This window comes from Achroia grisella, unplaced genomic scaffold (genome assembly GCF_030625045.1).
Source record: "Achroia grisella isolate CSIRO2021 unplaced genomic scaffold, CSIRO_AGI_Agris_v1 utg567, whole genome shotgun sequence".
In the NCBI taxonomy this organism is placed as follows: Eukaryota; Metazoa; Arthropoda; class Insecta; order Lepidoptera; family Pyralidae; genus Achroia; species Achroia grisella.
Genome location: NW_026712947.1, coordinates 729,033 through 750,380, shown reverse-complemented (window position 1 = coordinate 750,380; position 21,348 = coordinate 729,033). Strand labels below are relative to the sequence as shown.

Genomic DNA, 21,348 nt, shown 5'->3' with positions numbered 1-21,348 from the left:
GGTAATAATTCACAATAGAAAACTATTTAAAATCAACCATTTTAATTATAAAAATGTAGTTAAATTTTCTATGCCTTTAAACAGATAACTTTTGTTGTTTAATTAAAATTATATATGTGTTGATTAAAATAGCGAAACCTGTAGAATGTTAACTCATACACGTACTTACTGGAGAAATAATTAATGGATTTTCTACAGTAAAAAATGATGCACAGTGACCATGTAGAAATTTTTATGCATAACTATCAAAAATGAGTAAAATTTTAGGTTCGGAAATTCAGGGTATCTTTTGATTTTCATGATTATTTCTGAAATTCACTGGATTAATTCTGTATTGTATGGCATGTACTCGTCCTATGCTCCCGATAGGCAAGAAATTAAGATAAACATAGTAATAATAATAATAATAATAAATCCATTTATTGCCAACATCAGCACAGTTACACAGTTACACATTTATACATATTTAACATGATTGGCAATAGGTACAAACTCAGCTATTGCTGGACTGATGGGCGTCCAGCGCTGGTTTTCAGTTTGTACCTACGCAGGCGTACCTAATCACACGTGCTAGATAACAATACCACAACATAATGAAATAAAAATTTAACAAATTAATACATAAATAATAATAATATCCACACACTTCCATATTACCCGTACATATTCATACTAAATGTATGTTCACTTCTTGGCATCAAAAATCTTTGTTTAAAATAATTACACTTTCACGGATGTACCAGATGAGGAAGGTAGAGGTATTGTCAAGTTTAAACGTGATGAGTTCAGCACTCGACATGCGTAAATTTTAGCGTTTTTTTATTTATTATTTTCTTTTATTGATGTTAATGGAATGATGCACCCACCAATAGTGCATGTTGGTGGTCTTTGCTAACGTTTTACGCTCACGGTGCACCAGTGGTGGATGGTAAGATGCACCAGGAATTTATCATGATAGTTTGCAGGGGGAACCGTGTGGAGGTTAATCTGAGATGGTACATTACTAGCAACATTTCAAACATTCCCTTTCGACGTGTTCTCTGTATTTCTATCCAAAGAATCAGTTGGTAACATAATGTTACACAAATATACTGTTGAGTTCATGTATTGAATTGTAAGTTGTGGGTTTTTTTTAATAAATAAATAAATATGAATTGGCACAGATTATAATAATTATAATATCAGGACAATTCACACAGCGCCATCTAGACCTAAGTTAAGCTAGCTAAAGCTTGTGTTATGGGTACTACACAACTGATACATATACATAGATATTTTTTTCGTAAATACATACATATTATACATAGAAAACACCCAGACCGATACAAACAATCATACTCATGAATATAAATGTTTGTGCCGTACGAGGAATCTAACCCGCGACCATCGGACGTAAAGCGGTGTGTCAGACCGCTAGACCACCGAGGTCGTCCGATTGTTTTAATATTGCTCAGTGTAACCTGTTGGGTAGTACCGTGTCAGGTCAACCTCCACGCGGTTCCCCCTGGTAACCATCGTGTTAAATTCCTGGTGAATTTGTCACGATGGGCTAACTGACCTGACATCATGCTCGTCTTATCATCCTCCACTGGTGCCCCGCTAGCATAAACCGTTAGCGCAGGCGGGTGCACCTTTCCATTATCATCCATAAAAAGAACCTTTTGGGTGTGGTAAGTCTTTGTAGTTCGTAATACCGTACGCAGTGATTCTCTCGTAATGGATGCAAATACCAGTTCGCGCGGGTCGTAAGTATTTTATAATTTTTACTTACATTTGATATATTCTTGGAAATTTGTATTATGAATGTATATTTTATTATATGTATTTATAAAAAAACTTTAAACGTTTCCCTCTGAATCTGTTTTTTTTTTATCTATGGTGAGTATAGAGCGTTTTCTCTTATATATATGTGGGCAGGACGCGTCACATCAGTGTCATGTTAGATAACCGGCGTCATCATGGATTGGCATGAACACTAGTTATGATAGGGGTTCCCAAACTTTATGTACGTAGGCAACGGTTGCTATCAGGTGCTAGTTTAGTTTGCAATTGCAATTACATAATCGAAACCAGGAAAATAACCTGAATTACAGTACAGGGGCCCATATCCCGTACGGAAACGCAGGCGATTCTGGGAGTAGCAAATTCGAACTTGCAGACGATTCAAACTTGACTACTGAGACTTCATGTAAATTATTTATGGTCAATGCATTTGAAATATACAGATTATCATTACGTAGTATATAACAAAGCACTGTCTGTCCGTCCCTATGTATGTTTAAATTTTTAAAACTACGCCATGGATTTTGATGCAATTTTTTAATAGATAGAGTGATTCAAGAGGAAATTTATATGTATAATACATGTACCCAAGCGAAGCCGGGGCGAGTAGCTAGTATAGATATATTTTTAACTATTAGACATAATAATTAACTGCAATAGTAATTGGACAAGTTGTTATTTTAATATGTAAATTGTAGAAATGTTTTGAGTAATTAATTAGTGGTAGATGGTAGTTTGTATTCAAATATTTGAACTTAAAAATATGATGTTACAAGAATTGTTTAAAAGAGCAACCCGCAAGTTTTTCGTTCTTCTTGCGATGAAGGCTGTCCGAATGAGCGGCATTACTAACAATCCCTTTACATCGGAGTTGTCATCTAAGTTTGAGAACCCCTGAAGTAGGCTTTACTAGTTTGCATCTTATTTGCTATATTCTCACGCGGCATCTAAAAATATGACGAGTATGTACAACTATCTGCTTACTTTTAATTATTTGTTTAATTATTAATAATAAACTTTATAAATAGCACAGATAATATTACCTATGTTGTGCTTATGTTGTGAAGTGGAAAATTAAGGAGATCGTTTTATTTGTATGGGGTTTTCTTGTTAACTAAGTAAAGTTTACGGCCTCGGTCGCGGGTTCGATCGAATGAGTAACAAATTGCAAACCAAACATTGCTATTTTCCATTATGCATTCATAAATATTAGTTATTTTCTGTTTACAGGTAAAACAAAGCAAATTTAATTTAATTACTTTACGATTATAAATTGTTATTATCTATACATATAAATAAAATTGGAGTGTCTGTTTGTAATATTGAGATAACCGTTTTTTACTACATAAATATGTATATAAATACGGTACTTACACCAAAATAACATATTATACTATTTTTGTCTGTCAGTTTGTTCCGGCTAATCTCTGAAATGGCTGGACCTATTTTGAGATCACTTTTTTTGGCAGGCAGCTGATGAAAAAGGGAGTAACTTTGGCTACTTTTGTTTTAGAAAAAATGTTTTATTTTAGAAAAACAAATGTAAATTCCTCGCGGATGAAGTCGCGGGTACAGCTAGTTGTAAATAATTTTAATTATCTAACTCAATATTGGAACATACAGTTTCTTTTCACATTTTACTATGGGGAATCATAACGATTAATATTACTATTATTTGTTAAATAACAAGCTCAATATATAGTTGCGTAAGGTATGATATATATTTCTAAGAACAATGTAAAATAAAAATTTAATTAAATATAAAAATCCACATAGGTCTATAATCATTACATACATTACATACAAACGCAACGGTTTTGAAGCGGTTTTTTTAATAGATAGAGTGATTCAAGAGGAAGGTTTATATATATAATACATGTATACTCGGGGCGAGTAGCTAGTGTTATATATAATTGATTTATAGTTTCAGATTTCATAAACAAATAGGATGTTACTGACGGCCTTGGTGGTCCACCGCTTCATGTTCGATGGTCCCGGGATCGATTACTCACACGGTACAAACACTTGTGTTCCTGAGTATGATTGTTTTTAACGGTTTGGGTGTGTATATTATGTATGTATTTACAAAAAAATATCTATGTAAAAAAACTAGCTGTACCCGCGACTTCGTCCGCGTGGAATTTAACTTTATTTTTCTAAGATATAAGTAGCCTAAGTTACTCTTTATTACATCAGCTACCTGCCAAAAAAATCCCGTCAAAATCGGTCCAGCCATTTCAGAGATTAGCCGGGACAAACAGACCGACAAACAGGCAAACAAAAATTATAAAAAAAAATATTTTGGTATATGTACCGTACATACATTCATATGCATGTAGTAAAAAGGGTTATTTCAATATTACAAACAGACACTCCAATTTTATTTATATGTATAGATTATGTTATAATGAACTAAAAAATAATTATATCTTTTTTGTGGACGTAACCGTGTTAATTATAATAGCTATATATGTAATTAATAAATAGATAAAAGATAAACGTTGTCGGATAAAGGAAGGTGAAAAACAATTACAATATGTATATATATCGTGCATACATACAATTAGCGTACATAATTATCTACCTACGTACAGATAGAGAGTGCGTAAATGTTATAGCAATCCACTTTGAATGGATATGATTGCGCAGTGCTTCCTAAAGAACGTCCTGTAAATTACACGAATTAATAAATTACACATTGTATTGGATTGACGTGGTCGCTAACTATGGGCCCCATCAACAAGCTCAGAGTCACTCAGAGGGCAATGGAGAGGGCTATGCTCGGAGTTACTTTGCGTGATCGAATCAGAAATGAGGAGATCCGCAGAAGAACCAGAGTGACCGACATAGCCCGAAGAATTGCGACTCTGAAGTGGCAATGGGCAGGGCACATAGCTCGTAGGACAGATGGCCGTTGAGACAGTAAAGTCCTCGAGTGGCGACCACGGACCGGAGGACGCAGCGTGGGAAGGCCTCCAGCAAGGTGGACCGACGATCTGGTCAAGTTCGCTGGAAGGCATTGGATGCGAGCAGCGCAGGACCGATCGTTGTGGAGATCTTTGGGGGAGGCCTATGTCCAGCAGTGGACGTCTTCCGGGCTACGATGATGATGATGACATTGTATTGGATTGTGTTCCTGCTTGAAGAGTGGGTACGGTAGTGATCATAGAGCACAGCATGAAACGATCTTCAGGATTTGGCACGCTTAGGGGAGCAAAAGACGGCCTTACTGGGTACCCAAATTCAAACTTAAATTATTTATTAATGTACGACCTTTGGACTATTGTACACCTGATATTTTTAACACTCTACCTTCCATCCATCTATTTCTACCTTTTAAATGTAGGATAATGGTATAGAATAGAATAGAAAATCATAAACTTACATCGAAGCACTTTTGAATATCACATTTTTTAATCTACCGCTCATTCGGAAAGCTGTCTCATCAAGAAGAACGAGCAAGAAACTTGCGTGTTGCTCTTTTAAATAATTTTTAAGTTTAAGTGTGTGAATACAAACCACCAATTAGCACTAATTCAAATAGAAATAAATACTTAAATAGAAAAAATATTTAATATATAACGAACTGGTTAAACAATTAATAAGAGGGAATCAGTCATAGTGTAATCACTATGACTGATTTCCTCATCTAATGATGATGATGATGTTTAGTATAGTGTACCCGCCTCCGCTAACGGATTACGCTGGCGTGGCACCAGTGGAGGATAAGATGAGTATGAGCTCAGTCAGCCCATCATGACAAATACACGAATTTAACATAATATTTTCCAGGGGAACTGCGTGGAGGTCCACCTGACATGGTAAATTGATAGTAATGGGGTTAGTAATCCACATTACTAAGAACAATAAAATAAACAATACTTCTAAATGAATTTTCAGTTAGGGATATCAACAGAGGAGTAAACCTAATCTTTCTTAAGAACACACATAAAGATTGAACGAAATCGTTTGAATTTGGTCTGAAACATATAAATAAAATTGGAGTGTCTGTTTGTAATACTGATATAACCGTTTTTTACTACATACATATGAATATACCATAAATACGGTACATACCCCAAAATAACAATTTTTACAATTTTTGTCTGTCTGTTAGTTCCGGCTAATCTCTTAAACGGCTGGACCGATTATAACGGGATTTTTTTTGGCAGCAAGCTAATGTAATATAGAGTAACTTAGGCTACTTTTGTTTTAGAAAATAAAGATAAATAACCACGCGGACGAAGTCGCGGGTACAGCTAGTAATATATATACAGACGGATAGTGGTAATCTCTTATGCATCTACATGGATTATTATTATGCATATACTATGGAATACTCGTATGTATATTGTTACTGATGGAGATATTCAGTATGTATCTTTACTTATGGGGCTATAGTCAGGTGTCTTAGCACCTGACTATAGCCCCATAAGTAAAGAAGAAACACTGCGACCTGTATAGATCTATAGTGCTTACCCTTATTCAAAATTAGCTACCTAAACCCGTCAGGGACAAGAATTTAAAGATATTCTTAGGACCGATGGTTTTTACCTCCTCAGGATAGAGTATACTTTCCAAAGGAGATATTTAGTTTATGCATGAGTGGGCTACAACGATATAGTGGTGTTTCCTGTTGAGCTTGACAAGAATCAGCAGATTTATTACATAACGGATCCACATAGAAAATCGTAAACCCGCCAATTTTAATCTATTGCAATAGAGAATTGTTAATAACATAGATAAACACATAAGATGTGTAGTAGCGTTTCCTCTTCAACTTACAAAATCTGCAGATTGATGTTAAGCTAAAACCTAATTTCGCCATGTGTTTATTCAGCTTGCAGTGTCCAGTGAGGGCCCTAGTCATGATGAATAAATACAATTTATTCTTCATTTCATCAGTCGCAAGTAAAACATAACTGTTACTTAGCAAAAAGAATACTAATTTTAAATGTGATGGATTAGTTTTTATTCCACGATCGATGTTCCTAATAGTTACAATGTTCCTAATTACAATGTTAACCTATAGTCACGCGTAAGACTAATGATCCTGAGTACTAAGATGTTATTGCCTCTTACCCTGTAACTTCACTGCCGTATCAGTTATGGTAGGCATTTGTATGTATGTAATATAGCAATCATTGTACATAAATACTGATACAAATATCATAATCGTATTAAACACTATATCCGTTTTTGTTCAGACCACAAAAAACAGTGATTAACATCGGTCGTGTATTCTAATTATGTTTATAAACATGTGCAATATAAAAAGCAATATTTTATTATGTTAAGTGTATAAACTCATTAAAATATAAGTTATTTATTGATATATAAAATTAAGTACATGTTAGTTATGACTTCGGAAAATGTGGATAATGAGAGAGTGCCTTTTGAGGTCGCGATTGATAGAACAGGTAAGGTTTCATAATTTCCTTATATTGCATTTACCATGTTAATCTATGTAAGTAATGTTATAAAGTACAAGATTCATTTCTAAAGGATAAACTCAAAAATAACTTAGCCGATTTTGAAACCTATTTCATTTATAGATAGGTATATTATTGAGTGACATAGGGTTTATTCCAGGCGGACAGTGCCATAGGATGCAGTTACATGTGAAGGCTATTGAAAGGATGGAGGTACTTGGGAAGACTCTGATCCATCATGACCAAACATATCGTATACTGCCTGTACACGACGCCTCTTTTTCTATGTACACTAGCTGTCCTGGCAAATGTTATTTACCCATATAAATTGATATCGCTATTAAATAAGGGTTGATGGTAGAAGGGTGAAAATTTATGGTTATATGTGTATTTTTAATGCCGAAATTAAAAAAAAAGATTGTGTCAAAAATATAGATTTGTTTACGGTGGCTCTTATAATATTGGTTATAAAAATAGATAACGGCCTATTCTCAGGCCTACCGTGCACATATATAAACTGTCATCAAAATCATTTCTGTAATATAGGATTCCATAGCGAATAAAGAAGAGATATTTTTCTTATATATTGTTTATGTTATATGTAATATTGTATTCTGTCATTCTTTTTTATATGCTATTCTTTCTGAACATTTAAATACACTATTTATTGCTTAAATATATTTCCATATTTCTGTATTTCCATATTTCCGTAGTTATATTTACCATAATAATAATAACACATTTCCTTCGCTCCCACTGTCTGATAAAGTTACCAAATCAATTATTTTTTTTTTACTGTGTGTAAGGATAGAAACATTAGTTTCCACAACCGTAAAGTTTGAGGACTCGGTTCTCCTTTCTATCTGCCTAGCCTACTTCAAGATCGGGTCTGAAGATAGGCACATAAAATTGTAATAGTATCATAGTAAATATAATCGTCAAAATCAGTTCATAATGAACATATAGAAACCTATATTAGTAGTACATGTGTTGTATTTATTAAAAAAATTAGATACTCCTATAATTGTATCCGAACTAATATTTTTTTTTTCTTTTTAATGGATGTTAGTGGATTGGTACACCCGCAACTGCTATACCATTGGTGCTGGCGGGGCACCAGTAAAGAATAATAAAATGAGCATGAAGTTAGGCCAGTTAGCCTATCGTGACGAATCCACGAATTTACCACAATGATTTCCAAAGGAAGAGAACCACGTGGAGGTCGACTCAACCAGTAAATTGTTTGCAATATGTTTATTATTACCTATTACTAATAATCCCATCCCACTTACATAATTTAAGTGTAAATCTCTAGTATAAAGTCGAAGCGAATCACTATTTAACGTTATAACTTTTTATTAAAAAAAACTTTTCTTTGTGTTCTATTCAGGTTTTGGTTTGTACAGCTACATCCTCACGGCCCTCACGGGGCTGGTCATCATCTCCTTCGCATGTATAGTGTTCAGTAGCACCATCATTGTGCCATCCAGCGCCTGCGAGCTGGAGACCACGGGCGTTCAACAGGGCCTGCTGGCTTCGGCACCTATAATTGGTCAGTATGCATAAACTAAATATTTCCTTTGGTAAGTATACACTCGATTCTGAAGAGATAAAAAAACATAGTTCCTTCAATTCTTGTCCCTGACGGGTCTAGGTAGTCGTTCTAGTATGTAAATACATGTTGCAATATGGTTGTAGACTCAATAACGATCCGAATTTCACCTTAAACTCACTAATAATATGACCTTAAACTCTGAACACTTCTTGAAAAACCATATGCTGTGGTCTCGTATTAATCGTACAATATGATTAATTGCTTGTAAAAAACATTTTGTCCTATTTTGCTATGTCTTTCTTAGTCAGTAACAAAAATAAATTATTTCAATTACTTACAATGATATCATTGCTAATTCGATGATTATCAATCTGGCGTACCGTTTGGCTGACTGATAACAATGATTCCTGGGCTGATGACGATATTGTTCTGATATTTAGTGTTACGTATATTAGACATCAGGTGACTAGTAATCAACTAAATTCATATATTTACTACCTTTTATCCACGGCTTCGCTCGCTTTGAATCAAAAATATTTCTTATTTTTTTTTTAATAAATAGTATCCTATGTTAATTCTAATATCATTCAGGGAGCTAATGGCCCATATTATAAATAGCTTACAGATATAATAGAACAACCTACATATTAATAATATAATTATAAGAAAAGATATATAAATTGCCTGTGTGGTCACAGCACTGAAGACGGTAATCTGCCACGGTAGCGCCGACACACCACACCCGCCAGTAGTCCTTCTTCATGAAGGTGGGCAGCATGTTCGTGGGAACACGGGCCACAAATGCCTTGAAACTTGCGTTATGACTCGATTCCAGCTGCCTCACCCTGACATTGCCACACCTGACACATAATACATAATACATAGCAAATGTCAACTGCATACGGACCAGGAGTAACCTGACAAGGTCCGTATGTAGTCGACATTTGCTATTTTTCATCAAATGGGTCCTCAGATTTTGTAAAGAATTAATGAAACTCTGTATTAAGGATATAGGTCTCTTCCAACCTTTCCCACTTTCTCTGTCTTTGGCCAGTCTCGTCCAAGAAACTTTACTCAATAAATATATTTTTCTAGGTACAATAATAGGGGCCATCTTATGGGGCTACCTGGCAGACACGCGCGGCCGTCGTTCTATGTTGCTGGTGTCACTCCTCGGCGGCACCATCATAAATGCAATAGCCAGCTTATCAGTCAACTGGATTATGTTGCTAATACTGCAGTTTATTGCCTCTTTGTCGTAAGTAAATCATTATCATTACACAGTACATAACAAATTCGCTGTCGCTGTCTGTCTGTTCCTATGTATGCTTAAATCTTTAAAACTACGCAACGGTTTATTTGAATAGATAGAGTGATTCAAGAGGAAGGTTTATACGTATAATACATGTACACCCCTGCGAAGCCGGGGTGGGTAGCTAGTTATATAGATATAATAATTATGTATCAGTTTGAAGGGTCGTTGGTCTAGCGGTTTAGTACACCGCTTTAGTTTCAATGTTAGCGGGTTTGATTTCTGGCACAGTATCAATATTTATATTCATGTTCGCATTACGAAGCGCCTTGATATCACTCAGACTTTGCCATTTCTGTGGATTAAGATGTCATGCCTCTTATACTGTAAATTAATTGTTTTATCTAATATCTATCTATAACCGAATATAATTTTATATAAAAAATTCTCGTGTCACAATGTTAGTTACCATACTCCTCCCAAACGGCTTGATCAATTTTTATGAAATTTTATGTCTTAGAATCGGCTATTATCTATTTTTCATACCCCTAAGTGATAAGGGTTAAAATTATGTTTTTATGTTTTGCGCAAAATTTTTTATTTATATTTGTTATTGTGTCATTAATAAATACATACAACCCTAAATTTTCACGCTTCTTTCACCAACCCCTATTTTTTATAGCGTTATTAACTTATATGGCAAAACAACGATTGCCGGGACAGCTAGTATAATATAATATCCGAATATAATTCGAATATAAAATCTATCTATAACCAAAACTCATCTTACAAAAAGCAAGTTGCTTAGCGGCTGAAGTACTACTAACTAAGGTGTGTACGTCTTACTTACTTCAGCCAAATGAAGTTGCAAAATAAAGTCTGCTACAACATATGTCTATCTAAGATTAACCCACTCATTTAGTGCTGTACTAATGACCTGAACTATACTAGATCTTAGACCTCAAGCATAGTACTATATATGTTTATATTCCGTGGTAAGAATATATTCTTCTCTCTCTCTGATTACAAAAGGCACTATGTCTTAAGACATAATACAAAAAGATCTTGCCACCGCGATGTAGAAATTCTACATATTTGACACAGCGACATCTAGTTCACATTTTGGTACTATTATATTGTGCCCTTAAATATATTAGCTTAAATCAAAGGCTTAAACACACTACATTATTGCAAAAATTATATGGGTTATAATAGTTGTGATTAATAAACATACAATAGCAAATACTATTACCCTAAAAAATTGGCATGAAATTTTTCCAAACTATTCTGTTGGTCCAAATAAAATCATTTGAAGGGGGTTGTTGTATTGTTTTTAAGGTGATCAATTTTTTTCTATAACAATGCATTGTTTGTGAAAGTTATTGCTTTACAAAAATACCTTCGATAATAATGATATTAATCCTTATCTAAATAAATACTTTTTTGAACAGTTAAAAAGTTAAACATATTTGGGGCCCGTGCAAAGCTATGACGGGTTACTAGTATGCTATATAGCTGCTGGTTGATACTTAAGTAGGTAGGTACTTATAATTACAAAATAGTAGATATTAATCGCTTCTAAATGAGAATTATTAACAACTCCATCAAGTAAATAAGCTCCATGTAATAAAGTGTTATCAGACTACTTTATTATAAGATCAAGTTATATATGTTCATACTTGTCTGAACTGTATAAATAAATTATAGATAAATATAATGAATATAAATTATGATAATCAATTATACTTAACATTATCATCAGAATATGCTGTCAAATGTCTATTGAATCGAAAATGAAGGACTACTTAACACGTAAGAGCGGATTCACCATTTCCGCTTAGTCAGTTAAGCATCGATAATTAATTAATTATACAGATAACATTCTCATAATGTTTTATTCATACATTTATTTAATCTATACTATTGTATAGAGAAAAGGTTTGATTTCTTATATGTTTATTTAACATCTACTTCTTCCTAACCTATTTATTTGGAGTCGGCGTAATAAGTTTTTTATTTATAACAAGCTGTTTACGCGACTTCGTTCGCGTGGAATTTAATCACCTTATTACATCAGGTACCTAACAAAAAAGTTCCGTCAAAATCGGTCCAGCCATTTCAGAAATTAGCCGGAACAAACAGACCGACAGACAGACAGACAAAAATTGTAAAAAATGTTAATTTGGTGTATGTACCGTATCTATATTCATATGCATGTAGTAAAAAACGGTTATTTCAATGTTACAAACAGACACTCCAATTTTATTTATATGTATAGATTAATAAAAACAATGAGTACATCTTAAATTAGGACCATTTTAAAAAAATTACTTCACACACGCAAATTTACATTATGAGTAATTTTTTTCAGCGCCGTGGAACATTTTTGCCGCCGCAGTTTTAAATAATAAAAATAAGTTTATTGTGCAAAAAACAGTTACAAAAATAGACTAAACTAAGTTTCTATGCCCAGTAGTATATACAAGTATTTAAGTTTGAGGCGAGATTTCGTTTCGCTTTGTATGTTCTACCGAATATACAACGGACTGTGTTCTGAGGAATTGTTCACGTAACACCCCTGGTGTTTCAGGCGTCCATAGGCTACGGTAACGATTTACCATCAGATGAGCCGTATGCTTGTTTGCCACCATAGTAGTATAAAAAAAAAAGCAGTTCTTAAACTATTTAACATCAAGTCCAGTGCAATAGCGTCTAAACTAAGCCTAGCCTGTATCTCAGACACCATTGCCCTTCTAATATGCAGTTGCTATACAATTTTTAAGCATTGAATTAAAAATGAAGACTCAGGAGTTTAACTCTATCGCAGAGACAGTGTGTCCTGCACAATATTGGGACTTTCAAATCAAGACAGAATAGGCACTACTAAGCATACGTGTAACAGCATAGACCGCATCATCTCAACATCAGGTGTGGGGGGGAGGGGATTGTTAGCAATGGGGTTTAATGACCCATTACTAGGAATGTACCATGTTAGGTCGGCCTCCACGCGGTTCCCCCCGGAAACCATCGTGATAAATTCTTGGCGAATTTGTCACGGTGGGCTAACTGACCTGACCTCATATTCATCTTATCATCTTCCACTGGTACCCAGCGTAAATCGTTAGTGCAGGCGGGTGCACCATTCCACTATCATACACTAAAAAAAAAACATCGGGTGTGGGGGGGGAGGGGATTGTTAGCAATGGGGTTTAATGACCCATTACTAGGAATGTACCATGTTAGGTCGGCCTCCACGCGGTTCCCCCCGGAAACCATCGTGATAAATTCCTGGCGAATTTGTCACGATGGGCTCCTCATATTCATCTTATCATCTTCCACTGGTACCCAGCGTAAATCGTTAGTGCAGGCGGGTGCACCATTCCATTATCATCCGACAAAAAAACATCAGATTTCGGTCATACGCGTATTTCTTGTAACTTCTATTTTACACCGATAATAGGCCATTTTTTAAATGAGAGATAGTTTACAAGCGATACAAATATACTCCACAAAATTTTCGCACATGTAGCAACGTCAACTGTTGGCGTCGGATATATCATTGCCTCAGACTATGCCATGTGGTATCCCACAACAGATGTGAAGATCAATATAGTATTTGCAATATTCCAGGTCGTCTGGCCAGTACACAATATCAATGACGATTCTCAGCGAAAGCGTGCCAATGGCCAAGCGGAATATCGTGCTGCTCTTGGTTACTAGTATATTTCTGCTGGCACAAGGAATCATGGCAGGTAATGATAACAACAAAATAACCACATAGCCTAATGGATTGTTTGTTTGTACATAAAGGTTATTATTTTCTAATTTCTACACACTTAAAGTCTACCGTATGGAAAGTTTTTTTGGTAACTGTAATGACAAATAACTTGGCTTCAAGCGTACATACAACCTGTGGAAATTTTGTAACCATGTGACGCCCATATGCGGTCATCCTGGAAGCAGTTGGTTAATTCCTGGTAAAATCACCATCCACAAAAACACCACAGTTTATAAAGCAAGTTGCTTGGCAGATGAATTAATGCCTAAAGCCTACCTCTATAAAAGAAAGAAAGTTTTCATCATTCTCCTCGTTATGTCCTTATTTTGGGTCAGTCCGCCTTATACGTTTACGCCATTCTTGGCAGTTTTGCATCATCTCAGATGTTAAACTCGTCCTCCATAATAAGAATAACGAAAGAAATTAAAAATCACCACACGCAAAATAAGATAACGAGAGACTTGGTACGATCCGTTCTCGGTAGTAATTATCAGCTTTAAAACTAGAGAGAAAATAATAATAAATGGCTATCCATGATGATGTATATCATACCCAGGTGGTACGCGGACATCTTCTGTATCGTTTACCATCAGCAATTCTGATCAAATAATTACATGGACATCAAGTCGATACATAAAAATAGTCATGTTGATAACTTCCACAATTAATACCATTTCAGCTCTGGCGATGCCGGTGATTCCTCTATCGTTCTCATACTATCTATCAGGACTGGGGATATACTGGAACTCCTGGCGTACTCTCATGTTAGTGTACTGCATACCCAGCCTCATCTGTGCCGTGTGGCTAATGTTTATGCAGGAGAGTCCTAAATACACTTTAGCAAAAGGTGACGAGGAAGAAACATTGCGAATATTAAGAAGTATTCATAGAATGAATAATAGAAACTCAAATAAACAACTTCAGGTAAGTTAAAATGGCGTCAAGGTTAATTAATGCATTGTCTAATGGATTTGTATCATTTTGTTTTATTTCACTACCATTAGCATGTGTGAGACCACAAATATTTAGTCTGGAAATCTGACCAATGCTACTAGAAGCGTTATGACCTTCCTCCATTCCTATCGGTGCCGCCCGGGTGTCGTTTTAATTCTATACACTCACTTTACTATATCGAGAGTATCTATAACTATTGAATTTTATATAACTGTGGATATCATAACTCAAATAAACAACTTCAGGTAAGTTAAAATGGCGTCAAGGTTAATTAATGCATTGTCTAATGGATTTGTATCATTTTGTTTTATTTCACTACCATTAGCATGTGTGAGACCACAAATATTCAGTCTGGAAATCTGACCAATGCTACTAGAAGCGTTATGACCTTCCTCCATTCCTATCGGTGCCGCCCGGATGTCGTTTTAATTCTCTATAACTATTGAATTTTATTTAACTGTGGATATCATAACATTTCAGGTCAATGGGCTGGAAAAAGAATCATCACAAGAGAAGACTTCAGTTAAGAAGAAAATAGCACCACTTTTCAAGCGGCCTCTCGTGAAATATACGGCGATTATGGCAACCCTCTCAATATTTCACCAGTAAGATGATTTTTATGATAAAAAAAATAAGCTATACATATATCGAAAAATACCAGTGTATCTTTGTAATGTACGTATCTTGTTTGTTTTCAATGTATCTTGTACAAAATAGTCTGTTTGTTGTTCTGCCTCTCGTGAAATCGGCGAAGACACATTTTGAATTTTTTTTTAATAAAAGTATTCCTTACAATATCTATCTGCGAATGAAAGTTACAGAGATTAGCAAGAACAGACAGACAGACAATTTTTTTTAAATATTTTTTTGGTGTAGGTACCGCAAGTCCTTTAAATGCATTTAAATTTAAGCTGTTAATTTTAATTTACAAACCGACACTCAAATTTATTTATCTTACTAATATTATAAATGCGAAAGTTTGTGAGTATGCATGGATGTTTGTTATTCTTTCACGCAAAACAACTAAAACGTATTTTGATGAAACTTAACAGTAATATACGAGTACATCAGAATAACAGGGTGAAAATTTCACGCGGGTGATCGCGGGTACAGTACTAGTTTGTATATTTTTTATTTACTACAGAATGTTTAATTATATGATGTTTAATTGCAGAATAACAGCATTCGGTGTTTGGCTGCCAACAATAGCAAATAAGTACGTCAGCTTGTTGCAAACTGGAGAAGGATCTGATTTGACTCTGTGCGGTATATATAACGCAGATATTGATATACCTGAAGACGTAAATAGTTTATTTCTATATTCATTTCTCAGTCATTCAAATTCAAAATATCTTTATTCATGTAGGTCTATTACAGACTTATGATATGTCAAATCTACCGTTAGTTCGGAATGATTTCGAGATGAGAAGAACTGACAAGAAACTCAGCTCGTAACATTTATTTGAAAAGATCAAACAAACGTTGTACATGATTCAAATAATACAAATTCTTTATTAAATTCAAATTGAGAGAATAGATTTACCATTAGAATATGCTATTGGAAAAGCAAAACTGTATTAGTTATCAATTGATAAAGAAGGATTTTTACATTACAGTTTTATTATTCTGTGTGTAAATATTAAAATTAATATCCCTGGACAATTCACACAACGTAATCTAGTTCCAAGCTAAGTAGAAATTGTGTTATGTGTAACTACTAAACTACTAGTTCTTTTTTTGGCAAGAGATTATTTTAACTTTCGCATTTAGAACACATTATTAAAATGAGTTTTAACACGAATAATTTTATGACTGACTCATCAAGTCATCTCGTGACCACGCCTAGTGTAAACACTTACACTAGCCGTGGACACGAGGTATATACAAGAGAAGTATACCTTTTATTATCATAAAATTATACGTGTTAAAACTCGTTTAAATAATTAATAAAGAGGTTAATTCTTTCACTTATAGACAACTTAACTCCATCAGTGCTTATTTTTTTTTATTAACTATTTTCACGGCCCTGGAAATTTCCTTTCAGCCAAACAACCAGTGCTTAATATACTCGTATGGTTTATCGCACGCGGCCATCGCTTCTGGTTACAACTAATGTAGAAAAAAAAGAATATTATTTAAAATCAACATTTATGTCCTAAGTTCTGTTTGAAATACTTTTTTTAGAATACAACTGTGTAAGCGAGAAAGTAGAGTTTAAATCAAATGGAATACAAGACACTGTGGTGGATATATGTATATTAAAACTAATAATTATAATTTACATTTGCTAATTTCAGCCTGATGCTGTACCATGTGCTTTGGACACTACAGCCCTGACCATAGTACTGAGCGTCGGAGCATTGCAATCAGTTGTTAATTTACTGATCAGTGTGGTAAGTAGATGCATGAACTTATATAAAATTTACAATAAAGTAAACTGTATAAAGTCTACATGGGTAGCTCTATCTCATCTGTTTTTTTTTAATGGCTGATAATGGAATGGTGATCCCGCTTGTACTAATGGTTTACGCTGGCGGAGCACCAGTGGAGGATGATAAGATGAGCATTAGACCAGGTCAGTTAGCCCAAATTCATTAGAAATTTGTCACGATAGTTTCCAGGATGAACCGCGTGGAGGTCAACCTGACATGGTACATTATTAGCATTGAGGTCATCAGTCCACATTACTAATAATTCCCTCTCTCGTTACGGCCAAGCTGCGTCCTTTGTAACCTATGTTTCGGTCGGTATGATGTATGGACATGGAGGTGAAATGACAGGTTACAAAAACATAATTTTAGTCCTCAAGAATAGAATAGAATAGAAAATAATTTATTCAAATATACTTACATTGAAGCACTTTTGAATAGTTATCTCATTTTTTTTAATCTACCGCTCATTCGGAAAGCTGTCTCATCACAAGAAGAACGAGCAAGAAACTTACGTGCTGCTCTTTTAAATAATTTTATTCTTACTTTACATTTTTAAGTTTAAGTGTGTGAATACAAACTACCAATTAGCACTAATTCAATTAAATACTCAAATAGAAAAAATATTGAATATACAAGAATACCCTTACCGTTTACCCTAATCTATATCTATTTTAGTCACTAAATAGTTTGCTCTCTAACCTATAGAAATAGATATAGAAATAATCTTTATTCAAATAAACTTAATATAAGCACTTTTGAATAGTCATTTTTTTTTATTCTACTGTTTATTCGGAATGCATATTCATCACAAGACGAATAAGCAAGAAACATGTGTGTTGCTCTATAGAAATAGAATAATATATAAAAAATATAGGCATGACATCTTTCATCTTCCGGAATGGAATTGCGTTATAAAGAGCGTCACTTGATAACATGTCTATGGTGTTATTCTTATAGATAGTAGTCGCCCAATAGTCATAATTCGATCAGAATTAATTTTAATTATAACTTTGAAATTATTGAGGTTCTATTGTCAATAATAATAATAATCTCAGGACAATTTACACAAAAAAAATCATGTATTTGTATCAGTCATCTATCACCCATAACACAAGCTTTAGCTTAACTTGGGTGTAGATGGCGCTGTGAATTGTCCTGAGATTATTATTATTATTAATAGCTGTACACGTAAAAAATCCTAAAAGTAGCCTAAGTTACTCCTTATCACATCAGCTGCCAATAAAGGTCCCGTCAAAATCGGGACAGCCATTTCAGAGATCAGCCGGAACAGACAGACAGTAAGACAAAAATTGCAAAAATGTTATTTTTGTGTATGTACCGTATTTATATTCATATGCATGTAGTAAAAAACGGTTATTTCAATATTACAAAACAGACTCCAATTTCATTTATATCATATATGTACAAGCATTGCCTTGTTTGCTTGCCTGTTTCCCATTCCAGATATATAAAACTTTGTTTATTATTTAAATATCGGCAGGTCGTCATTTACACTGGTCGTCGCAACACTGTAATGGCGATAGCTGGATTCTGCGGGATCTGTGGTATCCTCATCAACATGGTGCCGAACGCCATTGTCAGTCTTGTGCTGTTCGGAATCTACTTAATGGCTATGATGCTGCTGGGGCTGTATACAGCTATAAGTGTTGCACTCTTTCCAACAAACCTCAGGTATGATGATGCGGAGATCACTTCATTCTCAATTAAGGGTAGAAGTAAAAACCTGTCTTCACCCCCAATTCAGGTAAGAACCTGTCTTGACCCCGAATTGAGGGTTGACGTAAGAACCTGTCTTACCCAATTGAGGGTAGACGTAAAAACCTCTCTTTACCCCCAATTGAGGGTAGACGTAAGAACCTGTCTTCAACCCCAATTGAAGGTAGAAGTAAGAATCTGTCTTCAACCACAATTGAGGGTAGACGTAAGAACCTGTCTTCAACCCCAATTGAGAGTAGAAGTAAGAACCTGGTATCAACCCCAATTGAGGCAGTGGAGACTTAGGTAACTCTTTGCCTCGGTAATCTTATCGACGGGTGCCTGTTCGGGGACAACTAAACATTTTTCATTTTCTTTAGGCTGTTTTCCAATTTATTTCAGCTCCTATGAAACTGAAAAGGAGTGGAAAATATATATTTAAGAGTTCCTCAATTAACAGTCGCTCCTGTCAATTACAGAGAACATGTGATCTTAAATTTGACATGGTAACTTAAATACGCGGCTTTTTTACATTGTCTTTATTGGTTACTGGTATGGATGCTCTTCTGAGCCTTTTTCTTCTTTCTTCTGAATTATACCCCATAGGTTTTATCACGTGTTTAATAATAAACACAGGGTTAAGTATAGAAAAATAGAATGTAATCTTTAAAGTTTCAAAGTTTTTTTTAAAACATTGCAATAACAGTATCGATTATTTTACCGAAGTAAACTAATTTATATTGATTTACCTTTACCATACCATTACCATCAACTCCGGGGGAAACAATCCTCGGGTAGCTGAATTATAAGTCTCCTAGGGCAGGTTACTTAAAAACTAACATTAGCATTACTTATAAGACTTACATTTCAACTAAACTTAACCTAACTTAAGGAATAGTATTTCAGTAGGATGTCATTATTATTATTCAATAATAATAATAATGACATCCTACCGAAATGGTTTAAATACTATTCCTTAAGTTAGGTTAAGTTTAGTTGAAATGTAAGTCTTATAATATTACAATTAATATATATGTTTGTTCTTTTCAGAGCCCTAGCAGTTTCCCTGACCATGACGGGAGGTCGAATAGGAAGCTTCGCCTCGATCCAGATTCTCAACTTTCTTCTCGTAAATAATTGTGAAGTTGGTTTCTACGTATACGCCTCTATATTCACTTGTAAGTATAATTTTCATTAGAGTACACTTTGTACAATGTCGTCTCTTTTTAATGGACAATAATGGAATGGTGCACCCGTCTGCACTAACGGTTTACGCTGCAAGGCACCAAGGTGCATGATGATAGGATGAAAGACACCATTTCATTATTATTCTTACAAAAAAATAAACTTAATTCATCTTCAAACATTCATTCTCCATTTTTGTCCCGTACAACTATAAAGTTTAACTGCGATAAGCATTAGAATAGTTCCCAGAAATGTGTAATCGAGATTCTATCGATTTTAATGTTTTACAATCGAGAATTGTTAGTCACTGCATTATATACTTAATATATCGGCTGAAAATACTTTCTGATTTCAGTATCGGCGGTGGTTGCATCATTCCTGCCGAACGACAGATTAGTGACGCAACAACATCTGAAGCAACTCAACGAAGAAATTGAAAGCAAAAATGATAATAAAAATCTATAGTTAATTTTACGCAGTTATTGATTTACTTCCATTCCATTTTGAAAGCAGTCGAATATTGAGCGTCATTTTGTAAGGTCAAGGGTTCGATTCTCGCACAAAGTCAATACTTATTTTCGTGTGTGTAATTGTTTATATTTTCTAAGTATTATATTTATTTACAACATAATATATGAATATTTAAGTATTTCTATTAGATCTTTAGTACCTCCCAACTTATAGTAACTAGTAATTCTGTTTAGTTTGTGATTAGATGTGGAATTATCCTAGGTCACCTATTGTTATTATACTAGTATAACATCACTCTATGTCCAATAGGAGCGGAGCATCAATGTTGATGGAGAGCTAATGAAGTTCCGCGGCTCAACTAGTTATTCATAAAACAAGTATTGTGGATACTTCTATTTTTGAGTTAAGAAACAATAGTACAGTAGCATTTAATCTTTTTAGCGCAGTTACTATGTAATATTCGATACAGTATGGAATTAAATGAAACGTAATAAAAACACGGCATGATGAAATAATTTTGAAATTGCAGTTATATACCGTAAGGTTTATTTTTAATCATGATGTAGGATTTGGATGGTCTGATGTTCAAGAATACTATTAGGGGAGTCCCCATATTGCCTGTAAGATTGTTATTTTTCATAGTCGATGATGTTTAAAATCTGTACATGACATGAGGTTGTTTCTACCATGTTTTGTTAGTTTCATTTTATGCAGACAATGTATTGAATTATCAAATTTTACAATTGACTGATCTATATAATTCGATCTTAAACGTAAAGAGATTACTAATT

The 21,348-nt window shown here is 34.4% G+C and overlaps 1 protein-coding gene across 1 annotated transcript; it reads left to right on the top strand.

The window, feature by feature from the left end:
* Positions 1-7,141: 7,141 nt before the first annotated feature.
* LOC131848632 (putative transporter svop-1) lies at positions 7,142-20,551 on the top strand. The gene is made up of 11 exons (XM_059198554.1): positions 7,142-7,202; positions 8,605-8,766; positions 9,865-10,027; positions 13,652-13,773; positions 14,479-14,723; positions 15,234-15,358; positions 15,928-16,054; positions 17,051-17,146; positions 18,687-18,877; positions 19,952-20,079; positions 20,442-20,551. Exons 1-11 carry the CDS (start codon positions 7,142-7,144, stop codon positions 20,549-20,551), a joined length of 1,530 nt encoding a protein of 509 aa, XP_059054537.1.
* Positions 20,552-21,348: the final 797 nt, after the last annotated feature.